This window comes from Oncorhynchus mykiss, chromosome 12, assembly GCF_057628025.1.
Source record: "Oncorhynchus mykiss isolate SJ-2025 chromosome 12, ASM5762802v1, whole genome shotgun sequence".
In the NCBI taxonomy this organism is placed as follows: Eukaryota; Metazoa; Chordata; class Actinopteri; order Salmoniformes; family Salmonidae; genus Oncorhynchus; species Oncorhynchus mykiss.
The window spans coordinates 11,063,936-11,091,654 of record NC_143033.1 but is presented as its reverse complement, the minus strand read 5'-3'; the positions used below and the strand labels follow the sequence as shown (position 1 = coordinate 11,091,654).

The 27,719-nt window shown below is 48.4% G+C and overlaps 1 protein-coding gene across 8 annotated transcripts in view; it reads right to left on the bottom strand.

The window, feature by feature from the left end:
- The window catches only part of ctif (cap binding complex dependent translation initiation factor), a 168,186-nt gene that overhangs the window by 15,785 nt on the left and 124,682 nt on the right, over positions 1-27,719 (bottom strand). For 6 of the 8 annotated variants that reach the window (XR_016484792.1, XR_016484791.1, XM_090191460.1 and 3 more), the window contains 3 exons: positions 22,558-24,160; positions 20,429-20,728; positions 13,739-13,894 (listed from right to left, as the gene is read on the bottom strand). Coding sequence is in view for 4 of the 8 variants with exons in the window: in XM_090191460.1 (XP_090047586.1) it covers positions 13,739-13,894; positions 20,429-20,728; positions 22,558-24,160 (2,059 nt within the window). In the remaining 4 variants the exon portion in view is untranslated. Of the gene's footprint in view, positions 1-13,376; positions 13,895-20,428; positions 20,729-22,557; positions 24,161-27,719 lie in introns of all 8 variants that reach the window. The other 2 variants (XR_016484794.1, XR_016484793.1) reach the window with 2 other exon arrangements.

Below are 27,719 nucleotides of genomic sequence, written 5' to 3'. Positions count from 1 at the left end.
CCTATTCCCCCTCATGAAACGAAACAAATTTGGCATGGGTCCTGAGATCCTCAAAAGGTTCTACAGCTGCAACGTCGAGAGCACTGGTTGCATCACTGCCTGGTACGGCAATTGCTCGGCCGCAAGGCATTACAGAGGGTAATGCGTACGGCCCAGTACATCACTGGGGCTAAGCTGCCTGCCATCTAGGACCTCGACACCAGGCGGTGTCAGAGGAAGGCCCTAAAAATTGTCAAAGACCCCAGCCACCCCAGTCATAGACTGTTCTCTCTACTACCGCATGGCAAGCAGTACCGGAGTGCCAAGTCTAGGACAAAAAGGCTTCTCAACAGTTTTTACCCCCAAGCCATAAGACTCCTGAACAGGTAATAAAATTGCTACCCGGACTATTTGCATTGTGTGCCCCCCCCAACCCCAACATACTACCTCAATCAGCCCGACTAACCAGTGCCTGTGTATAGCCTCGCTACTGTATATAGGCTCGCTACTGTATGTAGGCTCGCTACTGTATATAGGCTTGCTACTGTATATAGGTTCGCTACTGTATATAGGCTCGCTATTGTATATAGCCTCGCTACTGTATATAGCCTCGCTACTGTATATAGCCTCGCTCCTGTGTATAGCCTCGCTACTGTGTATAGCCTCGCTACTGTATATAGCCTCTACTGTATATAGCCTCTACTGTATATAGCCTCTACTGTATATAGCCTCTACTGTATATAGCCTCACTACTGTTATTTTTCACTGTTGTTTTTATTTCTTTACTTACCTATTGTTCACCTAATACCTTTGATTTAAATGTTTTAAATTGCACTGTTGGTTAGGGCCTGTAAGTAAGCATTTCACTGTAAGGTCCACACCTGTTGTATTCGGCCCACGGACCACGTGACAAATAAACTTTGATTTGATGTGCCTTTTACAGAGGAGTGGCTTCCGTCTTGCCACTCTACCATAAAGGCCTGCTTGGTAGAGGTCTGCAGAGATGGTTGTAATTCCGGAAGGTTCTCCCATCTCCACAGGGGAACTCTGGAGCTCTGTCATAATGACCATCAGGTTCTTGGCCCTTCTATTGCTCAGTTTGGCTAGGCGACCTTCTTCTAGGAAGCGTCTTGGTGGTTCCAAACCTCTTCCATTAAGAATGATGGAAGCCACTGTGTTTTTGGGGACCTTCAATGTACAAATGTTTTGGTACTCTTCCCCAGATCTGTGCCTCGACACAATCCTGTCTCGGAGCTCTAGGGAAAAAATCCTTCAACCTCATGGCCTGGTATATGCTCTGACAGGCACTGTCAACTGTGGGACCTTATAGACAGTTATGTGCCTTTCCAAATCATGTCCAATCAATGTAATTTACCACAGGTGGACTCCAATCTGAAAACATCTTAAGGATGATCAATGGAAACAATGCATAGGAGCTCATGTTCCAGTCTCACAGCAACGGGTCTGAATACTTATGTAAGCAGCTATTTCAGTTTTCAAAAAATGTTAAAACCTGTTTTCACTTTGCCATTATGGGGTGTTGTGTGTAGATTGATAAGGATGTTTTATTTATTTAATCAATTTTAGAATAAGGCTGTAACGTAACAAAATGTGGAAAAAGTGGCTTGAATACTCTCTGAATGCACTTTATATCATATGGAGCAGAGACAAGAGGAGCAGGTCAGAGCAGAGAGGAGCAGGTCAGAGCAGAGAGGAGCAGGTCAGAGCAGGTCAGAGCAGAGAGGAGCAGGTCAGAGCAGAGAGGAGCAGGTCAGAGCAGAGAGGAGCAGGTCAGAGCAGAGAGGAGCAGATCAGAGAGGAGCAGAGCAGAGAGGAGCAGAGACAATAGGAGCAGGTTAGAGCAGAGAGGAGCAGGTCAGAGCAGAGAGGAGCAGAGTAGAGGAGCAGGTCAGAGCAGAGTAGAGGAGCAGGTCAGAGCAGAGTAGAGGAGCAGGTCAGAGCAGAGAGGAGCAGGTCAGAGCAGAGAGGAGCAGATCAGAGAGGAGCAGAGCAGAGAGGAGCAGAGACAATAGGAGCAGGTTAGAGCAGAGAGGAGCAGGTCAGAGCAGAGAGGAGCAGAGTATAGGAGCAGGTCAGAGCAGAGAGGAGTAGAGTAGAGGAGCAGAGTAGAGGAGCAGGTAAGAGCAGAGCAGAGAGGAGCAGAGCAGAGAGGAGCAGAGCAGAGAGGAGCAGAGCAGAGAGGAGCAGAGCAGAGAGGCGAGGAGTAGAGAGGAGTAGAGAGGGGCAGAGTGTTCTTTCTATCAGAGAACAAAAGGAAATTGACGACTGTGCTGCCAAAAAGTTGAAAAAATACACACCACAGACATGCACTTCTCATGAGCTACGAGCCATAGCAGGAAAATAACGGTACGTAGTGCTGAAGAAGTTAAGTACACAAATTCCACCCTGAAAAAGGATGTGTCCCAAATGGCACCACATTCCCTATAAGTGCACTACTTTTGACCAGGGCCCACAAGGTTCTGGTTAAAAGTAATTCACTACGAAGGGAATAGGATGCCATTTGGCACGCATGCCAGAGATATTTTCCAAACACTAAAGACCATTAAGAGTGAAGTGGTTGGTGCATTATGCCTAAGCTGCTAAACCAATCCATGGCCAGCCCTCACAGAGACATTGACCTTTCACCTCTGAGGGATTTGTGTGGGTGGGAGCCGGGGAGATGGGGCCGCAGGGTCCAGAGATAATTGCCTTCCTAACTTAAACAGCGCCAGTTCAGAAAAAAATATCCACACGGGAAGGGAACATCATTCATGAGCCGTGCAGAAGAAGTGTGGTGATTGGTCAGGAAAGCATCAAGGATGAGGGGGTTGGGCTGAGCTGGGGGAAACAGAGGGTGAGGAACTATTTTGTACTAGAAAACACATTCTAATGATGTTTTTGTTGTGGGTGCTTATATTTGTCATATTTCACAAATACTAGTGTAATAACGTGTAATTGTGCCCTTGCCTAGGCACACTCAAAGCCTTGCACTAGCTACTGGGCCTTATGAAACTCAAGTCGGCAGGAGAGACTAGCTTGGCGTAACTATGTACTACAACAAACACACATTAAGCTGCATCGGTAGAGATGCCTGGAAGGGCGGTAGGTCGCTTGGCACTAACCTTGGCATGTCCCCCAGGGTTGCTGGACGGGGAGGTGAATGTTGTGTCTGTATCTGAAATGGTACCCTATTTTCCTACAAAGTGCACTACTTTTGACCAGGGCCCATGGGTCATTACTTTCAGATGCAGGTTGAATCTCCTAGCTTGGCCCTGAGGGAATTACTTGGCTGCCTGCTAACAGATGGTCTGGGCCTCATCACTCCATAATGTGCCACGCTGCAGCACAGCGCCAAGCCACCGCTAAGCCCACCCTCCCTGAGCTTAGCTCCTGCAGTTTGTCTGGGAGGGTGTGTGAGAGAGAGGAGCATCAGACAGTATAGCAAGTGGAGCATCAGACAGGATAGCGAGGGGAGCATCAGACAGGATAGCGAGGGGAGCATCAGACAGGATAGCGAGGGGAGCATCAGACAGGATAGCGAGGGGAGCATCAGACAGGATAGCGAGGGGAGCATCAGACAGGATAGAGAGGGGAGCATCAGACAGGATAGAGAGGGGAGCATCAGACAGGATAGAGAGGGGAGCATCAGACAGGATAGAGAGGGGAGCATCAGACAGGATAGAGAGGGGAGCATCAGACAGGATAGCGAGGGGAGCATCAGACAGGATAGTGAGAGCAGAATCAGACAGGATAGCAAGAGGAGCATCAGACAGGATAGCGAGAGCAGAATCAGACAGGACAGCGAGAGGAGCATCAGACAGGATAAGAAGGGGAGCATCAGACAGGATAGCGAGGGGAGCATCAGACAGGATAGCGAGGGAAGCATCAGACAGGATAGCGAGGGAAGCATCAGACAGGATAGCGAGGGGAGCATCAGATAGGATAGCGAGGCGAGCATCAGACAGGATAGCGAGGGGAGCATCAGACAGGATAGCGAGAGGAGCATCAGAAAGGATAGCAAGGGGAGTATCAGACAGGATATCAAAAGGAGCATCAAACAGGATAGCGAGAGCAGAATCAGACAGGATAGCGAGAGAAGAATCAGACAGGATAGCGAAAGCAGAATCAGACAGGATAGCGAGAGCAGAATCAGACAGGATAGCGAGAGCAGAATCAGACAGGATAGCGAGAGCAGAATCAGACAGGATAGCGAGGGGAGCATCAGACAGGATAGCGAGGGGAGCATCAGACAGGATAGCGAGGGGAGCATCAGACAGGATAGCGAGGGGAGCATCAGACAGGATAGCGAGGGGAGCATCAGACAGGATAGCGAGGGGAGCATCAGACAGGATAGCGAGGGGAGCATCAGACAGGATAGTGAGAGCAGCTTCAAACACTAACCGCTGCTGTTCAGTAAACACACTACGATACGATACGGTACGCTGCTGTTCAGTAAACACACTACGATACGGTACGGTGCAGTTCAGTAAACACACTACGATACGGTACGATACGGTACGCTGCTGTTCAGTAAACACACTACGATACGGTACGGTGCAGTTCAGTAAACACACTACGATACGGTACGATACGGTACGGTGCAGTTCAGTAAACACACTACGATACGGTACGCTGCTGTTCAGTAAACACACTACGATACGCTGCTGTTCAGTAAACACACTACGATACGATACGCTGCTGTTCAGTAAACACACTACGATATGGTACGCTGCTGTTCAGTAAACACACTACGATACGGTACGATACGGTACGCTGCTGTTCAGTAAACACACTACGATACGGTACGATACGGTACGCTGCTGTTCAGTAAACACACTACGATACGGTACGCTGCTGTTCAGTAAACACACTACGATACGATACGGTACGCTGCTGTTCAGTAAACACACTACGATACGGTACGCTGCTGTTCAGTAAACACACTACGATATGGTACGCTGCTGTTCAGTAAACACACTACGATACGGTACGATACGCTGCTGTTCAGTAAACACACTACGATACGGTACGCTGCTGTTCAGTAAACACACTACGATACGGTACGGTACGCTGCTGTTCAGTAAACACACTACGATACGGTACGCTGCTGTTCAGTAAACACACTACGATACGGTACGCTGCTGTTCAGTAAACACACTACGATACGATACGCTGCTGTTCAGTAAACACACTACGATACGATACGGTGCTGTTCAGTAAACACACTACGATACGCTGCTGTTCAGTAAACACACTACGATACGATACGCTGCTGTTCAGTAAACACACTACGATACGGTACGCTGCTGTTCAGTAAACACACTACGATATGGTACGCTGCTGTTCAGTAAACACACTACGATACGGTACGATACGGTACGCTGCTGTTCAGTAAACACACTACGATATGGTACGCTGCTGTTCAGTAAACACACTACGATACGATACGCTGCTGTTCAGTAAACACACTACGATACGATACGCTGCTGTTCAGTAAACACACTACGATACGGTACGCTGCTGTTCAGTAAACACACTACGATACGGTACGCTGCTGTTCAGTAAACACACTACGATACGATACGCTGCTGTTCAGTAAACACACTACGATACGATACGCTGCTGTTCAGTAAACACACTACGATACGATACGCTGCTGTTCAGTAAACACACTACGATACGGTACGCTGCTGTTCAGTAAACACACTACGATACGGTACGATACGGTACGCTGCTGTTCAGTAAACACACTACGATACGGTTCGATACGCTGCTGTTCAGTAAACACACTACGATACGGTACGCTGCTGTTCAGTAAACACACTACGATACGATACGGTACGCTGCTGTTCAGTAAACACACTACGATACGATACGCTGCTGTTCAGTAAACACACTACGATACGATACGGTACGCTGCTGTTCAGTAAACACACTACGATACGCTGCTGTTCAGTAAACACACTACGATACGCTGCTGTTCAGTAAACACACTACGATACGGTACGGTACGCTGCTGTTCAGTAAACACACTACGATACGGTACGCTGCTGTTCAGTAAACACACTACGATACGGTACGCTGCTGTTCAGTAAACACACTACGATACGCTGCTGTTCAGTAAACACATTTTGGATCTAAATATTATAAACGGTGTAATTTGAACCAGAGTTCTTCCATTGGCCATTTTCATACGTGTTGTAGGACTAGAGGTCCTTGACCGTTTGGGTCCCGCAGCTTATAAAGGCTTCATAAACACTACATAAATGCTTTACAAATCTATAACCATCTGTCATGATTTATAAACACTACATAAATGCTTTACAAATCTATAACCATCTGTCATGATTTATAAACACTACATAAATGCTTTCCAAATCTATAACCTTATGTCATGCTTTATAAACACCACATAAATGCTTTCCAAATCTATAACCGTATGTCATGCTTTATAAACACTATATAAATGCTTTCCAAATCTATAACCTTATGTCATGCTTTATAAACACTACATAAATGCTTTCCAAATCTATAACCGTATGTCATGCTTTATAAAGGACTCATAAATGTGGCATAACTGTGTGACATAAACCTGTGCTTTATAACAGATGGCATAAGCATCACTTAATAAAGGCCTTATAGGTCATGTTAAATTGAGGCTTCACAAATAATTTATTACCTTGTCATCCATCTTGGCAGAGCATTGCAAGGCCAGGATATTGGGTTTGATTCCTGGGACCACCTATACGTAAAAATGTATCCACACGACTGTAAATCGCTTTTGGATAAAAGTGTCTGCTAAATGTTATAATATTTCACTAAAACATTTCTAGGATGGCCCAATCTCTTTTGGATGCATAGTCAATATTAGACTGTACATTAACTTCCCCCAGAATGGAGTGCTGCAGGATGACAGGAAGTGCAGTCATGCACAGTAGAAAACTGACTTTTTATTTTCTGCCTACGTCTGTTTATTCCCAAATTCATTTTTTTGCTGCAAAGAAACCACTACTAAACCACTACTAAACCACTACTAAACCACTACTAAAGGACAGCAGCAAGAAGAAGAGACCTGCTTGGGCCAAGAAACACAAGTAATGGATATTAGACCGGTGGAAATCTGCCCTTTGGTCTGATGGGTCCAAATTAGATTTTTGCTTCCAACCGCCGTGTCTTCGTGAGACGCAGAGTTGGTGAACGGATGATCTCCGCATGTGTGGTTCCCACCGTGAAGCATGGTGGAGGAGCTGTGATACTGTGTGATTTATTTAGAATTCAAGGCACACTTAACCAGGAAGGCTACCACAGCATTCTGCAGCGATACGCCATCCCATCTGGTTTGCGCTTAATGGGACTATCATTTGTTTTTCAACAGGACAATGACCCAACACACATCCAGGTTGTGTAAGGGCTATTTGACCAAGAAGGAGAGTGATGGAGTGCTGCATCAGATGACCTGGCCTCCACAATCACCCAACCTCAACCTAATTGAGATGGAATGGGAAGAGTTGGACCGCAGAGTGAAGGAAAAGCAGCCAACTCCTTCAAGACTGTTGAAAAAGCATTCCAGGTGAAACTGGTTGAGATAATGCCAAGAGTGTGCAAAGCTGTCATCAAGGCAAAGGGTGGCTACTTTGAAGAATCTAAAATCTAAAATATTGATTTGTTTAACACTATGTTGAGGTCTTCACTATTAATCTACAATGTAGAAATTAGTCAAATGAAGACAAATCCTTGAATGAGTAGGTGTCCAAACTTTTGACTGGTACTGTATATACACACTGACCGCCTGCAGTACCTCCACGCAGACCCAATGTTGAATATACCTGGTCTAGAAGTTAAGAATGCTAAGTGACCATGAAGCAGAAAGTTCAACCTTGAAAATGTATGGATTGATTAACTTTAGCAAGTTACTAAATGAAGCATTGTGTCAACAGGTTTCTTAGAATGTTGTGGGAAAACACCCCAGAGTTGACTATAAATCAAAATATCTATTACTTTTAGATACAAAAGTAACTGAGCAACTGCACTACAAGGGTTTACTGTCATACCAGTTTCCCAGTTGGGTCTATCAGACAGCAGACTTCAGCTGCTGGAGGGCATGTGATCACTATGTTCATGTGTGAGATGAATTCTAGGAAGGATTCCTGGTGAACTGCAGTAATTACTGAAGGCTTGTCATTCCTAGAATGTGCATCAGTGGGACTGGGGATGTAAGCTGAGACATCCCACATAATGACACCCCTGGAGACGCACTACACTGACGGTTGCCAGGCTCTAACGTTACTGACACCACAGCCAAACCTGCATAAGTGGCACAATCCCTCAACCACCCCCACCCCTCCCACTCCCCCAGTCCCACCTCCTTTCCCAGGAACACTGAGAACTCCCAGACGTCCACAAACATTCCGACATCATCCATTATGGCATTGCCACTTCCCGGCCTGTGCCCTTTATTCTCATTGGGAGGCTTTTCCTAGTTATACGTAGCAATACCACAGACACATATCATTCATTCCTTCACATCATTCAATCAAACAAGGCGTAGCATTTTCTTAACTTTTATAATTGTGGTTTGTGAGGCAGTTCCACCCAAAGTCCTCTTCGAAGACCATCCATTCACACCCCATCATTCATACCTGGATTTAAATACATAATACTATACACCTGTCATGTTTCTTTAGTACCTCCAGAAACACACTCAACACACCTAAACCTGCTCTACCAGTCCATAGACAGCCAAGAATATATAGGCTACATCACACCAGGCCTGCATTTGAGCGAGTGTAATATGTAATCTGACTGACGTCAGCCAGACCCGTGTCTACTGCAACCTGGAGCGTTGCGCTAACAGCTGTCAGCCAGACCAGTGGCAGCATGTTGCTCTAACAGCCAAACCAGACAGACCAGTGACAGCATGGTGCTCTAACAGCCCTCAGTCAGACCAGTGACAGCATGGTGCTCTAACAGCCCTCAGCCAGACCAGTGACAGCATGTTGCTCTAACAGCCCTCAGACAGACCAGTGGCAGCATGGTGCTCTAACAGCCCTCAGCCAGACCAGTGACAGCATGGTGCTCTAACAGCTGTCAGCCAGACCAGTGACAGCATGTTGCTCTAACAGCCCTCAGCCAGACCAGTGACAGCATGTTGCTCTAACAGCTGTCAGCCAGACCAGTGGCAGCATGTTGCTCTAACAGCCCTCAGCCAGACCAGTGACAGCATGTTGCTCTAACAGCCCTCAGCCAGACCAGTGACAGCATGTTTCTCTAACAGCCCTCAGCCAGACCAGTGACAGCATGTTTCTCTAACAGCCCTCAGCCAGACCAGTGACAGCATGTTGCTCTAACAGCCCTCAGCCAGACCAGTGACAGCATGTTGCTCTAACAGCCCTCAGCCAGACCAGTGACAGCATGTTGCTCTAACAGCCCTCAGCCAGACCAGTGACAGCATGTTTCTCTAACAGCCCTCAGCCAGACCAGTGACAGCATGTTGCTCTAACAGCCCTCAGCCAGACCAGTGACAGCATGTTGCTCTAACAGCCCTCAGCCAGACCAGTGACAGCATGTTGCTCTAACAGCCCTCAGCCAGACCAGTGACAGCATGTTTCTCTAACAGCCCTCAGCCAGACCAGTGACAGCATGTTTCTCTAACAGCCCTCAGCCAGACCAGTGACAGCATGTTGCTCTAACAGCCCTCAGCCAGACCAGTGACAGCATGTTTCTCTAACAGCCCTCAGCCAGACCAGTGACAGCATGTTGCTCTAACAGCCCCCAGCCAGACCAGTGACAGCATGTTGCTCAAGACAATGATCCAAAACACACACAGTCTACATGAAAATGGCTAAAAATCTACAAATTAAATCCAGACCTAATCCCAACAGATGTTGTGGCAGGACTTAAAACGAGTAGTTCATGGTTGAAAACCCACAAATGTCACTGAGTTACAGCAGTTCTGCATGGAAGAGAGGGACAAAATTCCTCCACAGAGACGTGAGATCAACAACTACAGGAACTGTTTGGTTGGAGTCGTTGCAGCTAAAGGAGTCACAACCAGTTATTGACTGTAAAGTGGGTAATTACTTTTCACATAGGGGAATTTGGTGTTGCAAAACTTTGTTAATTAAAGAAATTAATAAATAAATTTTTTGTGTTATTTGTAAACTCAGGTTCCCTTTATCTAATATTCGCTTTTATTGAAGATCTGATAACATTCAGTATCAAAAATATGCAAAAATAGAGAAAATCAGAAAGGGGGAAAATACTTCTTGTCAGCACTACATCAAAACAAATATCTAACAAAAGGAAATGATTTCATGTTCTTTAGTGAATAGTCAAAATAATCCAGAGTCCTCTATACAGTAAAGGTCCTCTGTGTCCTCCAGCCTGCTCCCAGTGTCCTCTAGGTCATCTGTGTCCTCCAGCCTGCTCCCAGTGTCCTCAAGGTCACATGTGTCCTCCAGCCTGCTCCCAGTGTCCTCAAGGTCACCTGTGTCCTCCAGCCTGCTCCCAGTGTCCTCTAGGTCCTCTGTGTCCTCCAGCCTGCTCCCAGTGTCCTCTAGGTCATCTGTGTCCTCCAGCCTGCTCCCAGTGTCTTCAAGGTCACCTGTGTCCTCCAGCCTGCTCCCAGTGTCCTCTAGGTCCTCCAGCCTGCTCCCAGTGTCCTCTAGGTCCTCTGTGTCCTCCAGCCTGCTCCCAGTGTCCTCTAGGTGCTGTGTCCTCCAGCCTGCTCCCAATGTCCTCTAGGTCATCTGTGTCCTCCAGCCTGATCCCAGTGTCCTCTAGGTCCTCTGTGTCCTCCAGCCTGCTCCCAGTGTCCTCTAGGTCCTCTGTGTCCTCCAGCCTGCTCCCAGTGTCCTCTAGGTCCTCCTGCCTGCTCCCAGTGTCCTCTAGGTCCTCTGTGTCCTCCAGCCTGCTCCCAGTGTCCTCTAGGTCATCTGTGTCCTCCAGCCTGCTCCCAGTGACCTCTAGGTCCTCCAGCCTGCTCCCAGTGTCCTCTAGGTCCTCCAGCCTGCTCTCAGTGTCCTCTAGGTGCTGTGTCCTCCAGCCTGCTCCCAGTGTTCTCTAGGTCCTCCAGCCTGCTCAGTGTCCACTAGGCGCTGTGTCCTCCAGCCTGCTCCCAGTGTCCTCTAGGTCATCTGTGTCCTCCAGCCTGATCCCAGTGTCCTCTAGGTGCTCTGTGTCCTCCAGCCTGATCCCAGTGTCCTCTAGGTCCTCCAGCCTGATCTCAGCGTCCTCTAGGTGCTCTGTCCTCCAGCCTGCTCCCAGTGTCCTCTAGGTCCTCCAGCCTGATCCCAGTGTCCTCTAGGTCCTCCAGCCTGATCCCAGCGTCCTCTAGGTGCTCTGTCCTCCAGCCTGATCCCAGCGTCCTCTAGGTGCTCTGTCCTCCAGCCTGCTCCCAGTGTTCTCTAGGTCCTCCAGCCTGCTCCCAGTGTCCTCTAGGTCCTCCAGCCTGATCCCAGTGTCCTCTAGGTGCGCTGTCCTCCAGCCTGCTCCCAGTGGCCTCTAGGTCCCCCAGCCTGATCCCAGTGTCCCTCCGTGTAACCCAGTATAATGGTAATAATACAGAGTATAGGAATGTGAGAGGTGTGCCTGCCTGCCTGCCTGCCTCCCTCCCTGTCACTGTTTAACAGCCCTACAGTCTATGGAAGTGTTAGATTGCCTTGCTCCATGGGGAGTACCAGGCTGGCACATGTGTGTGTGTGTGTGTGTGTTTGGGGGGGGGGGGTGTATAAGCGGGGGTGGCAGGCTCCCTGTTGTGTGACCTTGTATGAACAGTAGAAGTGGGAGGTACAGCCTACACCTCTGTTCATCTCACGCTCCCACTCTCTCGCAGGCGTGTGTGAGTGACAGTCGCTGTAATGTCACTCCTCTGCAGAAAAGAAAGAAGCCTGACAGACTCGAGGTCGGCAACAGGAGGCTACTGTTTTTTTATTTGCCCCAAAAATATTTTTGTAAAAAAAAAAAAAAATCTAAATTGTAAATTTGTTTAAATACTAAAATCAGCAGGAATTCAGCTAAAATGACTTTAGTTTAGGAAATCTGTTCCCAAATATTCCCAAAAATGTAATCGTGTATCAATGTAATCAAGGTATAATGATTTTCCGGGCCCCTGACCCTCTCGCTCCAACAAAAATCATCCTGCAGCTGAATCTAGTTGCCTACCCCTGGTCTAGAGGAAGACCACGGCTGTCACTGCAGACACCAGAGAGCCTGCTGAAGTGCAGCAAAATAGATAAGACTACTCACTGGAACCCGGATGGATGGGTGTGTGTGTGTGTGTGTGTGTGTGTGTAGTGCATTCAGACCCAGTGACTTTTTCCACATGTTGTTACATTGCAGCCTTATTCTAAAAATAGATTCAATTGTTTTTTTTCTGAATACTTTTTCCGAATGCACTGTATCTACACGAATGGCTGGATATAGGATGTCACCATGGAAACCAGATAAACACATCTTGCATCACTGAGATACTGAGAGGGAGGGTGCTCGCAGGGAGGGAGGCAGGCAGAGAGAGAAGCAGCTCTTTCTCCTCACACTAGCGCCCCCCCCACCATAACATGTTACTGTATCACTGGCTAGAAGTAGGAATACGGAGGACAATTACTAGCCTGGAACCCAGATCTGTTTTGTACAGTCTTTCACAACACCTACGGTCAATTGTTTGACATGACATCAACTAGAAGGTGGCTATACTGCAGAAACAGATCTGGGTCCAGGTTATGATAGGCTAAATGCTGTACTGTCTTGGTGGCTTCTCTGGTAATTGATTTCATGCTAACCATTCATCTAAACCCCCCCCCCATGCTCCACTCACTGTTTTGACCACTTCATGCTTTCTCTGCCGGACAAGCCCCAGTGTCTTACCGCGTCTGTCTGCGGTCTCTGGTTCCTATGGAAACGGTCTGAGCCAATGTGACAGACCTCCTCCGTTGATGGAAATTGGAACTCTGAGGTGAGGCAGGTGTTACCGGAATCATCTTCCCCCCTTAGTTTTTTCCCCCCCAATCACCCAGAGTACTTTGCTGTGCTGTGGGATTGACGGACGGATGGGGGGGCCTTCTGAATAAGGATGCTTTGATATCGTAGTGAATTACTGGTTGAGGATATATCCACATAGCATGTGTGACACATCCAGTCACCGAGAGACAACCGAGTCTGTTCCAATATCCACACTAGAAATCATTTCTGGCCTATAAGTGGTACTGCTAGAGTGGATATAAGAAGATATCCAACATTATAGATTGTAGATTAGATGGCTACATAGTTGAGCAGAGGTGGAATGTCCGTGGGTGTGTGTGTTTACACGGGACAAACCAACACCCTAAACGGTTCTCCAGGTGGAGGTGTGTTAGTGTAGTGGTAGACAGGTGGCTGTGTGTAGGGAACAGGGAACTCACCTCTCGGAGACAGGTGTATATAGGACAGACCAACACCCTAAACGGTTCTCCAGGTGGAGGTGTGTAGGGAACAGAGAACTCACCTCTCGGAGACAGGTGTAGATAGGACAGACCAACACCCTAAACGGTTCTCCAGGTGGAGGTGTGTAGGGAACAGAGAACTCACCTCTCGGAGACAGGTGTATATAGGACAGACCAACACCCTAAACGGTTCTCCAGGTGGAGGTGTGTTAGTGTAGTGGTAGACAGGTGGCTGTGTGTAGGGAACAGAGAACTCACCTCTCGGAGACAGGTGTATATAGGACAGACCAACACCCTAAACGGTTCTCCAGGTGGAGGTGTGTAGGGAACAGAGAACTCACCTCTCGGAGACAGGTGTAGATAGGACAGACCAACACCCTAAACGGTTCTCCAGCGCTGGACCTCATGGTTCCAAAAACCTCACACAGGAAGGTGATGAATCCCAACCAAAGCTCCACGTCAGACGCCTGCAGCTCCACCCGACGAGAAAAGTCCTTCTGCAGAGGACAGCGAGAGGGGTGAATAACATATTAGCATAATGTAAAACCAGGTTCTCCTCAGAAAAGTCCTTCAGAGGACAGCGAGAGGGGTGAACAAGATATTAGCATAATGTAAAACCAGGTTCTCCTCAGAAAAGTCCTTCAGAGGACAGCGAGAGGGGTGAATAAGATATTAGCATAATGTAAAACCAGGTTCTCCTCAGAAAAGTCCTTCAGAGGACAGCGAGAGGGGTGAATACTAGAGGTCGACCGATTATGATTTTTCAAAGCCGATACCGATTATTGGATTTTTAAAAATGTATTTGTAATAATGACAATTACAACAATACTGAATGAACACTTATTTTAACTTAATATAATACATCAATAAAAATCAATTTAGCCTCAAATAAATAATGAAACATGTTCAATTTGGTTTAAATAATGCAAAAACAAAGTGTTGGAGAAGTAAAAGTGCAATATGTGCTATGTAAGAAAGCTAACGTTTCAGTTCCTTGCTCAGAACATGAGAATATATGAAAGCTGGTGGTTCCTTTTAACATGAGACTTCAATATTCTCAGGTAAGAAGTTTTAGGTTGTCGTTAATATAGTATTTATAGGACTATTTCTCTCTATACCATTTGTATTTCATATACCTTTGACTATTGGATGTTCTTATAGGCACTTTAGTGTTGCCAGTGTAACAGTATAGCTTCCGTCCCTCTCCTCGCCCCTACCTGGGCTCGAACCAGGAACAAAACGACAACAGCCACCCTCAAAGCAGCGTTATCCATCGCTCCACAAAAGCCGAGAGCAGAGCAAGGGGAATAACTACTCCAAGTCTCAGGGCGAGTGACGTTTGAAACGCTATTAGCGCACACCCAGCTAACTAGCTAGCCATTTCACATTGGTTACACCAGCCATTAGGCTGATAGGCTTGAAGTCATAAACAGCGCTGTGCTTGCGAAGAGCTGCTGGCAAAACGCACAAAAGTGCTGTTTGAATGAATGCTTACGAGCCTGCTGCTGCCTACCATCGCTCAGTCAGACTGCTCTATCAAATCATAGACTTAGTTATAACATAATAACACACAGAAATACGAGCCTCAGGTCATTAATATGGTCGAATCCAGAAACTATCATTTCGAAAACAAAACGTTTATTATTTCAGTGAAATACGGAACCGTTTGGTATTTTATCTAACGGGTGGCATCCCTAAGTCTAAATATTCCTGTTACATTGCACAACCTTCAATGTTATGTCATAATTACGTAAAATGCTGGCAAATTAGTTTGCAATGAGCCAGGCTGCCCAAACGGTTGCATATACCCTGACTCTGCGTGCAATGAACGCAAGAGAAGTGACAATTTCACCTGGTTAATATTGCCTGCTAACCTGGATTTCTTTTAGCTAAATATGCAGGTTTAAAAATATATACTTCTGTGTATTGATTTTAAGAAAGGCATTGGTGTTTATGGTTAGGAACAGTCGTTCAACGATTGTGCTCTTTTCGCAAATGTGCTTTTGTTAAATCATCCCCCAGCGTTGCATCGATTATATGCAGCACAGGACACGCTAGATAAACGAGTAATATCATGATGTATTGTTGTCTCTACCTTCTTGCCCTTTGTGCTGTTGTCTGTGCCCAATAATGTTTGTACCATGCTTAGTGCTGCTACCATGTTGTGTTGCTACCATGTTACTGTCATGTGTTGCTACCATGCCGTGAAGTTACGTGTTGCTGCCTTGCTATGTTGTCATCTTAGGTCTATCTTTATGCCGTGTTGTATTGTCTATCGTCCAATGTTTTAATTTTTAATCGAGCCCATGTCTCCGCAGGAGGCCTTCATTGTAAATAAGAATTTGTTCTTAACTGACTTGCCTAGTTAAATAAAAAACTGGGTCCGGGAATGAATGATTCCTCCATAGAAAGACACGGAGAGAGAGAGAGAGAGAGAGAGAGGGAGAGAGAGAGAGAGGGAGAGAGAGAGAGAGGGAGAGAGGGAGAGAGGGAGAGAGAGAAAGAGAGAGAGAGAGAGAGGGAGAGAGAGGGAGGGAGAGAGGGAGGGAGATAGAGAGAGTGAGAGAGAGGGAGAGAGAGAGAGAGAGAGGGAGAAGAGAGAGAGGGAGAAGAGAGAGAGATGAGAGAGAGAGGGAGAGAGAGAGGAGAGAGAGAAGAGAGAGAGAGAAGAGAGAAAGATAGCGATGAAAGAGATGAGAGAGATGAGAGAGAGAGAAGAGGGAGAGAGGGAGAGAGAGTGAGTGAGAGAGAGGGAGAGAGAGAGAGAGAGAGGGAGAAGAGAGAGAGGGAGAAGAGAGAGAGATGAGAGAGAGGGAGAGAGAGAGAGGAGAGAGAGAAGAGAGAGAAAGATAGCGATGAAAGAGATGAGAGAGATGAGAGAGAGAGAAGAGAGAGAGAGAAGAGAGAGAGAGAGGGAGAAAGAGAGAGGGAGAGAGGGAGAGAGAGAAAGAGAGATGGAGAGAGAGAGAGAGGGAGGGAGAGAGAGAGGAAGAGAGGGAGAGAGGGAGGGAGGGAGGGAGAGAGGGAGGGAGAGAGGGAGGGAGAGAGGGAGGGAGAGAGAGAGAGGGAGAGAGAGAGAGGGAGAGAGAGAAGAGAGAGAGGGAGAAGAGAGAGAGATGAGAGAGAGGGAGAGAGGGAGAGAGAGAGGAGAGAGAGATGAGCGAGAGAAAGAGATGAGAGAGATGAGAGAGAGAGAAGAGAGAGAGAGGGAGAGAGAGAGAGAGGGAGAGAGAGATGGAGAGAGAGATGGAGAGAGAGGGAGAGAGAGAGAGAGGGAGAGAGAGAGAGAGAGAGGGAGTGAGAGGGAGAGAGAGAGAGAAGAGAGAGAGAGGGAGTGAGAGGGAGAGAGAGAGGGAGAGAGAGAGGGAGAGAGAGAGGGAGAGAGAGAGAGAGAGAGGGAGAGAGAGATGAGAGAGAGATGAGAGAGAGATGAGAGAGAGATGAGAGATGAGAGGGAGAGAGGGAGAGAGAGAGAGGGAGAGAGAGAGAGAGAGAGAGAGAGAGAGAGAGAGAGGGAGAGAGAGGGAGAGAGAGGGAGAGAGGAGAGAGAGAGGGAGAGAGAGAGGGAGAGAGAGATGAGAGAGAGATGAGAGATGAGAGGGAGAGAGGGAGAGAGAGAGGGAGAGAGGGAGAGAGGGAGAGAGAGAGAGAGAGAGAGAAGGAGAGAGGGAGAGAAGGAGAGAGGGAGAGCGAGAAAGAGAGAAGAGTGAGAGAGAAGAGAGAGAGAACCACGTCTGGTTGGGTTATAGGGTGGCATCCTTGGCTGTACAACTCGATTCTATTTGTCAATGAGGAGGTACAGGTGGTAATTGGTTCTGACAGATCTCCTACACACAGCTGTATGGTACAGTACCAGTACAGTGGTGGGACATTCAAATGCAGGTTTATAAAATCCAACTAAAGTCTTAGTGGGCAAAACATTTGCATAAAAATACTAACCGTTGTGGGTGTTGCATGTTAACAGAAGTGAACTAATGGATAATAACTACACTTTATATCAACTTGACAATGACAGAGTTCAGCATGAAACAATCTAATGTAAGAGTTAAACAATCTGTGCAGAGCTGTATACAGATCTAAGGTTAATGGCCACTATGCATTTATACAGACATGACATAAGAAGGGAGATATAGATGCTTAACATGAAATGCTCCTGTAGATGACAGAGAAACTGAAACGTGACACCAAGGTGAGGAAACAAGCATAGCACTCACTTCCTAAAAGACGGGTACGGGCGCTTAGCACCCAGCCGACAAACCAAACCACCGCCTGGCTACACACAGAATGACCACTGTAGGGGGAGAGGAGAGGGGGAGAGGAGAAGAGGAGTGATTGGGAGAAGGAGACTAGAGAGGGGGGAGTGAGAGGGTAGAGAGGAGGGGGAGTGAAAGGGGGAGTGAGAGGGGGAGAGGAGGGTAGAGGAGGGAGAGAGTGAAAGGGGGCGAGGAGAAGGGGAGTGATTGGGAGAAGGAGGGTAGAGGGGGGGAGTGAGAGTGGGAGAGGAGGGTAGAAGGGGAGAGGGAGAGTGGAGGAGAGAAGGGGGGAGTGAGGAGAGGAGAGGGGGAGTGATTGGGAGAAGGAGGGTAGAGAGGGGGGAGTGAGAAGGGGAGAGGAGGGTAGAGTGGGGGAGAGGAGGAGTGAGGGTGAGTGAGTGAGGGTAGAGAGGGGTAGTGTGTGGGAGACAGAGGGGGGAGAGGAGGGTAGAGAAGGGGGAGGGGAGAGGAGAGGGGGAGTGAGGGGGGTAGAGGGGGAGAGGAGAAGAAGAGTGATTGGAAGGAGGAGGGTAGAGAAGAGGGGGAGAGGAGGGTTTAAAGAGTGGAGATTTTGCACCATATCCATCAGTAACAAGCTATTTAAGGAGCCATACTCTCCTTAGATCTGTGTCCCAAATGGCACCCACATCACAAAGCCCTGACCTCAATCCCATAAAGAACGTGTGGTCAGAACTGAGAAAGCGTGTGTGAGCAAGGAGGCCTACAAACCTGACTCAGTTACACCAGCTCTATCAGGAGGAATGGGCCAAAGTTCACCCAACTTATTGTGGGAAGCTTGTGGAAGGCTACCCGAAACGTTTGACCCAAGTTCAACAATTTAAAGGCAATGCTACCAAACACTAATTGAGTGTATGTAAACTTCTGACCCACTGGGAATGTGACGAAAGAAATAAAAGCTGAAATAAATCATTCTCTCTACTATTATTCTGACATTTCACATTCTTAAAATAAAGTGGTGATCCTAACTGACCTAAGACAGGTATTTTTTTAATAGCATTAAATGTCAGGAATTGTGAAAAACTGTATTTGTCTAAGGTGTATGTCAACTTCCGACTTCAACTGTATCTTTCAGCACTTGACTTACAGTGCATTCCGAAAGTATTCAGACCCCTTAACTTTTTCCACATTTTGTTACATTACAGCCTTATTCTAAAATGGATAAAATAGTTTTTTCCTTCATCAATTTACACACAATACCCCATAATGACAAAGCAAAAACAGGTTTTAAGAAATGCTTGCAAATTTATTGAAGCACCATTGGCAGCGATAATAGCCTCGAGTCTTCTTGGGTATGACGATACAAGCTTGGCACTAGAGGTCGACCGATTAATTAGGGCCCATTTCAAGTTTTCATAACAAATCGGTAATCAGCATTTATGAATGCCGATTATGGCCGATTATATTGCAACCCACGAGGAGACTGAGTGGGTTGCAATACTGTGTGACCACCTGTTACGCGAGTACAGAAAGGAGCCAAGGTAAGTTTCTAGCTAGCATTAAACTTATCTTATAAAAAACAATCAATCTTAACATAATCACTAGTTATAACTACACATGGTTGATGATATTACTAGGTTAACTAGCTTGTCCTGCGTTGCATATAATCAATGCGGTGCCTGTTAATTTATCATCATCAAATCACAGCCTAATTCAACTTCGCCAAACGGGTGATGATTTAACAAGCGCATTCGCGAAAAAAGCCCATTCGTTGCACCAATGTACCTAACCATAAACACCAATGCCTCTCTTAAAATCAATACACAGAAGTATATTTTTTTAAACCTGCATATTTAGTTACCATTACCTGCAAACATTAATTTATTTTAACTAGGTAAATTGCGTCACTTCTCTTGTGTTCTGTGCAAGCAGAGTCAGGGTACATGCAGCAGTTTGGGCCGCCTGGCTCGTTGCGAACTGTGTGAAGACCATTTCTTCCTAACAAAGACAGTAATTAATTTGCCAGAATTTTACATAATTATGACATAACACTGAAGGTTGTACAATGTAACAGCAATATTTAGACTTAGGGATGCCACCCGTTAGATAAAATACGGAACGGTTCCATATTTCACTGAAAGAATAAACGTTTTGTTTTCGAGATGATAGTTTCCAGATTTGACCATATTAATGACCTAAGGCTCGTATTTCTGTGTGTTTACTATATTATAATTAAGTCTATGATTTGATAGAGCAGTTTGACTGAGCGGTGGTCGGCGGCAGCAGCAGGCTCGTAAGCATTCATTCAAACAGCACTTTCCTGTGTTTGCCAGCAGCTCTTAGCAATGCTTGAGCATTGCTTCAAACCTATCAACTCCTGAGATTAGGCTGGCAATACTAAAGTGCCTATAAGAACATCCAATAGTCAAAGGTATATGAAATACAAATGGCCACTACCATAAAGGCCTGATTGGTGGAGTGCTGCAGAGATGGTTGTCCTTCTGGAAGGTTCTCCCCATCTCCACAGAGGAACTCTGGAGCTCTGTTAGAGTGAACATTGGGTTCTTGATCACATCCCTGACCAAGGCCCTTCTCCCATGATCGCTCAGTTTGGCTGGGCAGCCAGCTCTAGGAAGAGTCTTGGTGGTTCATTAGCTGTCACATTTACCCCACGTCACACACAGCCACCCACACAGCCACCAATTATGACCATCCACACCTAAACACTGAGATAGTGACTGTGTGTGACTGGTGTCTGACAGACAGACAGGCAGGAATGCATGCACGCACATACCCCCCTCCCTCACCCTCTCTTCTCACCTGTAACATATTGAGCAGTAGTGACCTAAACTTGGTCCCCTCCACCATGAACAGGGCCATCTTGTCACACAGCCTTGCAGCAGTAGCAGCAAAGCTCCTGTCGCTGAGGGCCTTGTCATAGATGGTGCTGACTATCTGGGCCAGGGTCTCCTCTGACTGGGTCGAGCTCTGGGCCTCCTCCATGAAGGAGCTGAGCTGGCTGTCCACCCCGGCTCTGTTGCTCCTCATGCTGTTCAGGATCTCCAGCAGGCGGTGCATGCGGCTCCGCTGGGGCCCGACCGGAGACACCACAGCCTCCTCCTGGAGAACAGCAGAATAAAATAATTAAAAAAATCCTGGTCAATGGAGAATCACAGCCTTTCAGTCTGGAGCTCATCTTAATTGTGTCTGGGACTCTGCCTGGTCATAAACCCCCCAGCTATGTAATCATGTATTTGAGCTGACATATGAACAAGCATGGTGCCTTTCTCTGCTCAATAGATGTTTAACCAAACCGCTTACACAGGAAGTGAAACCCCTGAGAGAGGAAATATGGATTGACAACAGATACAGGATATGACATCATCAATATGCTTCTTAACACCGTGTCAGTGAGTCTACAGGGAGGGTCAGGGTATTGTCACCGTAAAACACAGCACACAGAGCTAGCCTTAATGAGGAGCAGGCTACCCTGCAGGGGTTAGAGGCAACCCTGGCCGTGTTTTTGATGTAACCAACCTGGAAGACCAGGTGTGTTGAATATAGGCAATCACTGAACTGACAAATTAGCTCAGTTGGTGAGGTGTGGGGCCTAGGTGAAACAGTACCTGCTGCATTTCCAGGAACAGGGTTGTCTACCTCTGCTATAATGGTCTTATTTATTGGGCATCAAATGGAAGAAAGTGTCCTGAATCAGGTACTACCTGGAATTATTCAATTAGAAGAGCAGTTGAGGAGAGGAGCGGCCGCACCTTAGATACTTAGGTTAAGAACTAAACAGACACAAGCAATGAGTCCTGCTACAAGAGAAGTTGACCCCCGACATCAGAGTCTACAGACAAGCCTCCACTGTTTGTTGATTTTTAACCCCCTGTTTCATGATATCCAATTGCGATTCAATTTCGATCTTGTCTCATCGTTCCAACTCCCCAACGGGCTCGGGAGAGGTTGAGTCCTCCGAAACATGACCCACCAAACCGCGCTTCTTAACACCCGCCCGCTCAACCCGGAAGCCAGCTGCACCAATGTGTCGGAGGGAACATTGTTGAAAATCAGCCTGCAGGCGCCCGGCCCGCCACAAGGAGTCAGCCTGCAGGCGCCCGGCCCGCCACAAGGAGTCAGCCTGCAGGCGCCCGGCCCGCCACAAGGAGTCAGCCTGCAGGCGCCCGGCCCGCCACAAGGAGTCAGCCTGCAGGCGCCCGGCCCGCCACAAGGAGTCAGCCTGCAGGCGCCCGGCCCGCCACAAGGAGTCAGCCTGCAGGCGCCCGGCCCGCCACAAGGAGTCAGCCTGCAGGCGCCCGGCCCGCCACAAGGAGTCAGCCTGCAGGCGCCCGGCCCGCCACAAGGAGTCGCTAGAGCGCAATGAGCCAAGTAAAGCCCCACCGGCCAAACCCTCCTCTAACCCGGACGACACTGGGCCAAACCCTCCACTAACCCGGACGACACTGGGCCAAACCCTCCCCTAACCCGGACGACACTGGGCCAAACCCTCCTCTAACCCGGACGACACTGGGCCAAACCCTCCCCTAACCCGGACGACACTGGGCCAATTGTGCGCTTTATGGGACTCTCGGTCACGGCCGGTTGTGACACAGCCTGGGATCGAACCAGAGTCTGTAGTGACGCCTCAAACACTGCGATGCAGTGCCTTGCGCCGCTCGGGAGGCCCCCACTGTTCTTTAATGAATTAGAGAGTTGCACCCCCACCTACCAAACAGACTCAGCAACCCATGTGTGTGTGTGTGTGTGTGTGTGTGTGTGTGTGTGTGTGTGTGTGTGTATATGAATGTGTATTCATCAAAAATTATTACTGTGTGCATGTTTGTGTGTGTGTTTATGCATGTGTGTCGAAAGGGGAGGGCGTGGCCATGGCCTGCCTAAGACTGATGGTGATTGGCAGATAGATTAGACAGTAAAGATATTTAGTTTACCTTGTCTTTTAGCCTCCTCCTCAGCCTCTCCTTGGATGACTGCAGCAGGCTGACTTTAGGGCCCTCGTCCAGCTGGCTGTCCCTGTGCTTGTCACTCCCCGTCGGGCTCTGGCCCTTCTCCTGGCCCCCAGGCTGGCTGGGAAGCCCCTCACTGGGGCCCCTGGAGCTCTCTGTCTCCAGCCTGGTGCTGGTCTCCTCTGCCTTCACATTCTTTGTCTCTTTGGTGTTTCTGAGTGGTGCCCCCCCTCTGTCCCTGTCTCCCATTGGGTATTCCCCTCTGTCCCTGTCTCCCATTGGGTATTCCCCTCTGTCCCTGTCTCCCGTTGTGGTTGCCCCCCCTCTGTCCCTGTCTCCCATTGTGGTTGCCCCCCCTCTGTCCCTGTCTCCCGTTGTGGTTGCCCCCCCTCTGTCCCTGTCTCCCGTTGTGGTTGCCCCCCCTCTGTCCCTGTCTCCCGTTGTGGTTGCCCCCCCTCTTTCCCCGTCTCCCGTTGGTGCCCCCCTGTCCCTGTCTCCCGTTGTGGTTGCCCCCCCTCTGTCCCTGTCTCCCGTTGGTGCCCCCCTGTCCCTGTCTCCCGTTGTGGTTGCCCCCCCTCTGTCCCTGTCTCCCGTTGTGGTTGCCCCCCCTCTGTCCCTGTCTCCCGTTGTGGTTGCCCCCCCTCTGTCCCTGTCTCCCGTTGTGGTTGCCCCCCCTCTGTCCCTGTCTCCCGTTGTGGTTGCCCCCCCTCTGTCCCTGTCTCCCGTTGTGGTTGCCCCCCCTCTGTCCCTGTCTCCCGTTGTGGTTGCCCCCCCTCTGTCCCTGTCTCCCGTTGGTGCCTCCCCCCTGTTCCTGTCTCCCGTTTGCGCCCCCCCTCGTTCCCTGTCTCCCGTTGTGGTTGCCCCACTGCCCCTGTCTCCCGTTGGTGCCCCCCCTCTGTCCCTGTCTCCCGTTGGTGCCTCCTCCCTGTCCCTGTCTCCCGTTGTGGTTGCCCCCCCTCGGTCCCTGTCTCCCGTTGGTGCCCCCCCTCTGTCCCTGTCTCCCGTTGGTGCCCCCCCTCTGTCCCTGTCTCCCGTTGGTGCCCCCCCTCTGTCCCTGTCTCCCGTTGGTGGCCCCCCTCTGTCCCTGTCTCCCGTTGGTGGCCCCCCTCTGTCCCTGTCTCCCGTTGGTGGCCCCCCTCTGTCCCTGTCTCCCGTTGGTGCCCCCCCTCGGTCCCTGTCTCCCGTTGGTGCCCCCCCTCGGTCCCTGTCTCCCGCTGTGGTTGCCCCCCTGTCCCTGTCACCTGCCGGGCCCCCTTGCCCCTGCAGTCCCTGTCCTACCCCCTGCCCCTTCTGGTTGTGGTGCCAGCGGCGATTCTGGCTATAGCCGTGGTGGGCGGGTCCCTGACGCTGCCCGCCATGGCCCTGGAACTGTTGCCCGTGGCTACCTCCACGCTGTCCTCCTTGCTGCTGCTGTTGGTCACGAGGGTATCTACCATGACCCCCCGGCCCGGGCTGCTGCTGGTCATTCTGTTGCTGATTGACCGGTTGTTGTTGAGATGGAGGTTGTTGTCGTTGTGGCGACTGCTGCTGAGGATTCTGGGTCTTCCTGTCTCCTCCCCCTCCCGGAGGTCTCTGCTGCTGCTGTCTCCTGTAATGAAAGGAGCAGGGAGGGGTAAGGGTTCTGTTACCCACATGGCAAAGCGTGACACGATGACGCTACTCTGCCTGGCAAGCCTGAACCAAGCCAGCCACCCCTGTCAGAGTACCATGGCTGAATCCACACCCATCTGTTCTGTTCAGCCCTGTGACATCATCACTTCCTCTCTCTGTCTGTTCTCTGTTGACCGTCTATTGTAACAGTCCCACTCTCTCAGTCTGCCTGTTCAACACGCCTGGTCTCCCCGACACAGATCTATCAGCCTAGTGGTCACTGCTTTCAGATAGGACAGACACTAATGATAGAACCCAACACCACAGACACTAATGATATAATGATATATACTACTGATATATACTATACTAATGATATAACACCACAGACACTAATGATAGAACCCAACACCACAGACACTAATGATAAGACCTATCTGTGGTGTTGGGTTCTAAGCTATGACGAGGGAGGCCTGTGTTTATATAAACAGTAGGTGCGTCCCCATGTGACGTGGGTCTTCACTAGATGACTGACACAACAGGATTAGGAACATTTCCTGTTGTTATCTTCATTAGTCTCAGTCCAACTGGCCCTTTACATTACATGTCTGTTTGGGGTCTAATAGCATGTCGTCTGTCAGGTATCAACCCGTTGACTGAAATGTATCAGTTTACACTATGACATTCAACTGAAAAAATTACTTTTTCAACATGCCTTTAAATGTATTTATTTGTAACTATCAAACCATCCTAAACGACACTCAAACATCATTCTAACCCTTCAGGCCTAAACAACACCATCCAATATATCTCTAGCTGATCTTTCTACTGCTCGTCTTTAAATTCAACAGCGCGCCCACAGAGATATGGAAAACATAAAGCAGACCAATCCAATCGCACATCAATTCTCTCTCCTTCTCTTTAAACATGGGCCAGGGATACGTAACAAGTCAGTCAGCCAGTCTGTCTGTTTCCAGAACTGCAGTGATATGTAACAAGCCAGTCAGCCAGTCTGTCTGTTTCCAGAACTGCAGTGATATGTAACAAGCCAGTCAGCCAGTCTGTCTGTTTCCAGAACTGCAGTGATATGTAACAAGCCAGTCAGCCAGTCTGTCTGTTTCCAGAACTGCAGTGATATGTAACAAGCCAGTCAGCCAGTCTGTCTGTTTCCAGAACTGCAGTGATATGTAACAAGCCAGTCAGCCAGTCTGTCTGTTTCCAGAACTGCAGTGATATGTAACAAGCCAGTCAGCCAGTCTGTCTGTTTCCAGAACTGCAGTGATATGTAACAAGCCAGTCAGCCAGTCTGTCTGTTTCCAGAACTGCAGTGATATGTAACAAGCCAGTCAGCCAGTCTGTCTGTTTCCAGAACTGCAGTGATATGTAACAAGCCAGTCAGCCAGTCTGTCTGTTTCCAGAACTGCAGTGATATGTAACAAGTCAGTCAGCCAGTCTGTCTGTTTCCAGAACTGCAGTGATATGTAACAAGCCAGTCAGCCAGTCTGTCTGTTTCCAGAACTGCAGTGATATGTAACAAGCCAGTCAGCCAGTCTGTCTGTTTCCAGAACTGCAGTGATATGTAACAAGCCAGTCAGCCAGTCTGTCTGTTTCCAGAACTGCAGTGATACGTAACAAGTCAGTCAGCCAGTCTGTCTGTTTCCAGAACTGCAGTGATATGTAACAAGCCAGTCAGCCAGTCTGTCTGTTTCCAGAACTGCAGTGATATGTAACAAGTCAGTCAGCCAGTCTGTCTGTTTCCAGAACTGCAGTGATATGTAACAAGCCAGTCAGCCAGTCTGTCTGTTTCCAGAACTGCAGTGACATGTAACAAGCCAGTCAGCCAGTCTGTCTGTTTCCAGAACTGCAGTGATATGTAACAAGTCAGCCAGCCAGCCAGTCTGTTTCCAGAACGGCAGTGATATGTAACAAGTCAGTCAGCCAGTCTGTCTGTTTCCAGAACTGCAGTGATATGTAACAAGCCAGTCAGCCAGTCTGTCTGTTTCCAAAACTGCAGTGATATGTAACAAGTCAGTCAGCCAGTATGTCTGTTTCCAGAACTGCAGTGATATGTAACAAGCCAGTCAGTCAGTCTGTCTGTTTCCAGAACTGCAGTGATATGTAACAAGCCAGTCAGCCAGTCTGTCTGTTTCCAGAACGGCAGTGATATGTAACAAGTCAGTCAGCCAGTCTGTCTGTTTCCAGAACTGCAGTGATATGTAACAAGTCAGCCAGCCAGCCAGTCTGTTTCCAGAACGGCAGTGATATGTAACAAGTCAGTCAGCCAGTCTGTCTGTTTCCAGAACTGCAGTGATATGTAACAAGCCAGTCAGCCAGTCTGTCTGTTTCCAGAACGGCAGTGATATGTAACAAGTCAGTCAGCCAGTCTGTCTGTTTCCAGAACTGCAGTGATATGTAACAAGTCAGCCAGCCAGCCAGTCTGTTTCCAGAACGGCAGTGATATGTAACAAGTCAGTCAGCCAGTCTGTCTGTTTCCAGAACTGCAGTGATATGTAACAAGTCAGCCAGCCAGCCAGTCTGTCTGTTTCCAGAACTGCAGTGATATGTAACAAGTCAGCCAGTCTGTCTGTTTCCAGAACGGCAGTGATATGTAACAAGTCAGCCAGCCAGTCTGTCTGTTTCCAGAACTGCAGTGATATGTAACAAGTCAGCCAGCCAGTCTGTCTGTTTCCAGAACGGCAGTGATATGTAACAAGTCAGCCAGCCAGTCTGTCTGTTTCCAGAACTGCAGTGATATGTAACAAGCCAGTCAGCCAGTCTGTCTGTTTCCAGAACTGCAGTGATATGTAACAAGCCAGTCAGCCAGTCTGTCTGTTTCCAGAACTGCAGTGATATGTAACAAGCCAGTCAGCCAGTCTGTCTGTTTCCAGAACTGCAGTGATATGTAACAAGCCAGTCAGCCAGTCTGTCTGTTTCCAGAACGGCAGTGATATGTAACAAGTCAGCCAGCCAGTCTGTCTGTTTCCAGAACTGCAGTGATATGTAACAAGTCAGCCAGCCAGTCTGTCTGTTTCCAGAACGGCAGTGATATGTAACAAGTCAGCCAGCCAGTCTGTCTGTTTCCAGAACTGCAGTGATATGTAACAAGTCAGCCAGCCAGTCTGTCTGTTTCCAGAACTGCAGTGATATGTAACAAGTCAGCCAGCCAGCCAGTCTGTCTGTTTCCAGAACGGCAGTGATATGTAACAAGTCAGCCAGCCAGTCTGTCTGTTTCCAGAACTGCAGTGATATGTAACAAGTCAGTCAGCCAGTCTGTCTGTTTCCAGAACTGCAGTGATATGTAACAAGTCAGCCAGCCAGTCTGTCTGTTTCCAGAACTGCAGTGATATGTAACAAGTCAGCCAGCCAGTCTGTCTGTTTCCAGAACTGCAGTGATATGTAACAAGTCAGTCAGCCAGTCTGTCTGTTTCCAGAACTGCAGTGATATGTAACAAGCCAGTCAGCCAGTCTGTCTGTTTCCAGAACTGCAGTGATATGTAACAAGCCAGTCAGCCAGTCTGTCTGTTTCCAGAACTGCAGTGATATGTAACAAGTCAGTC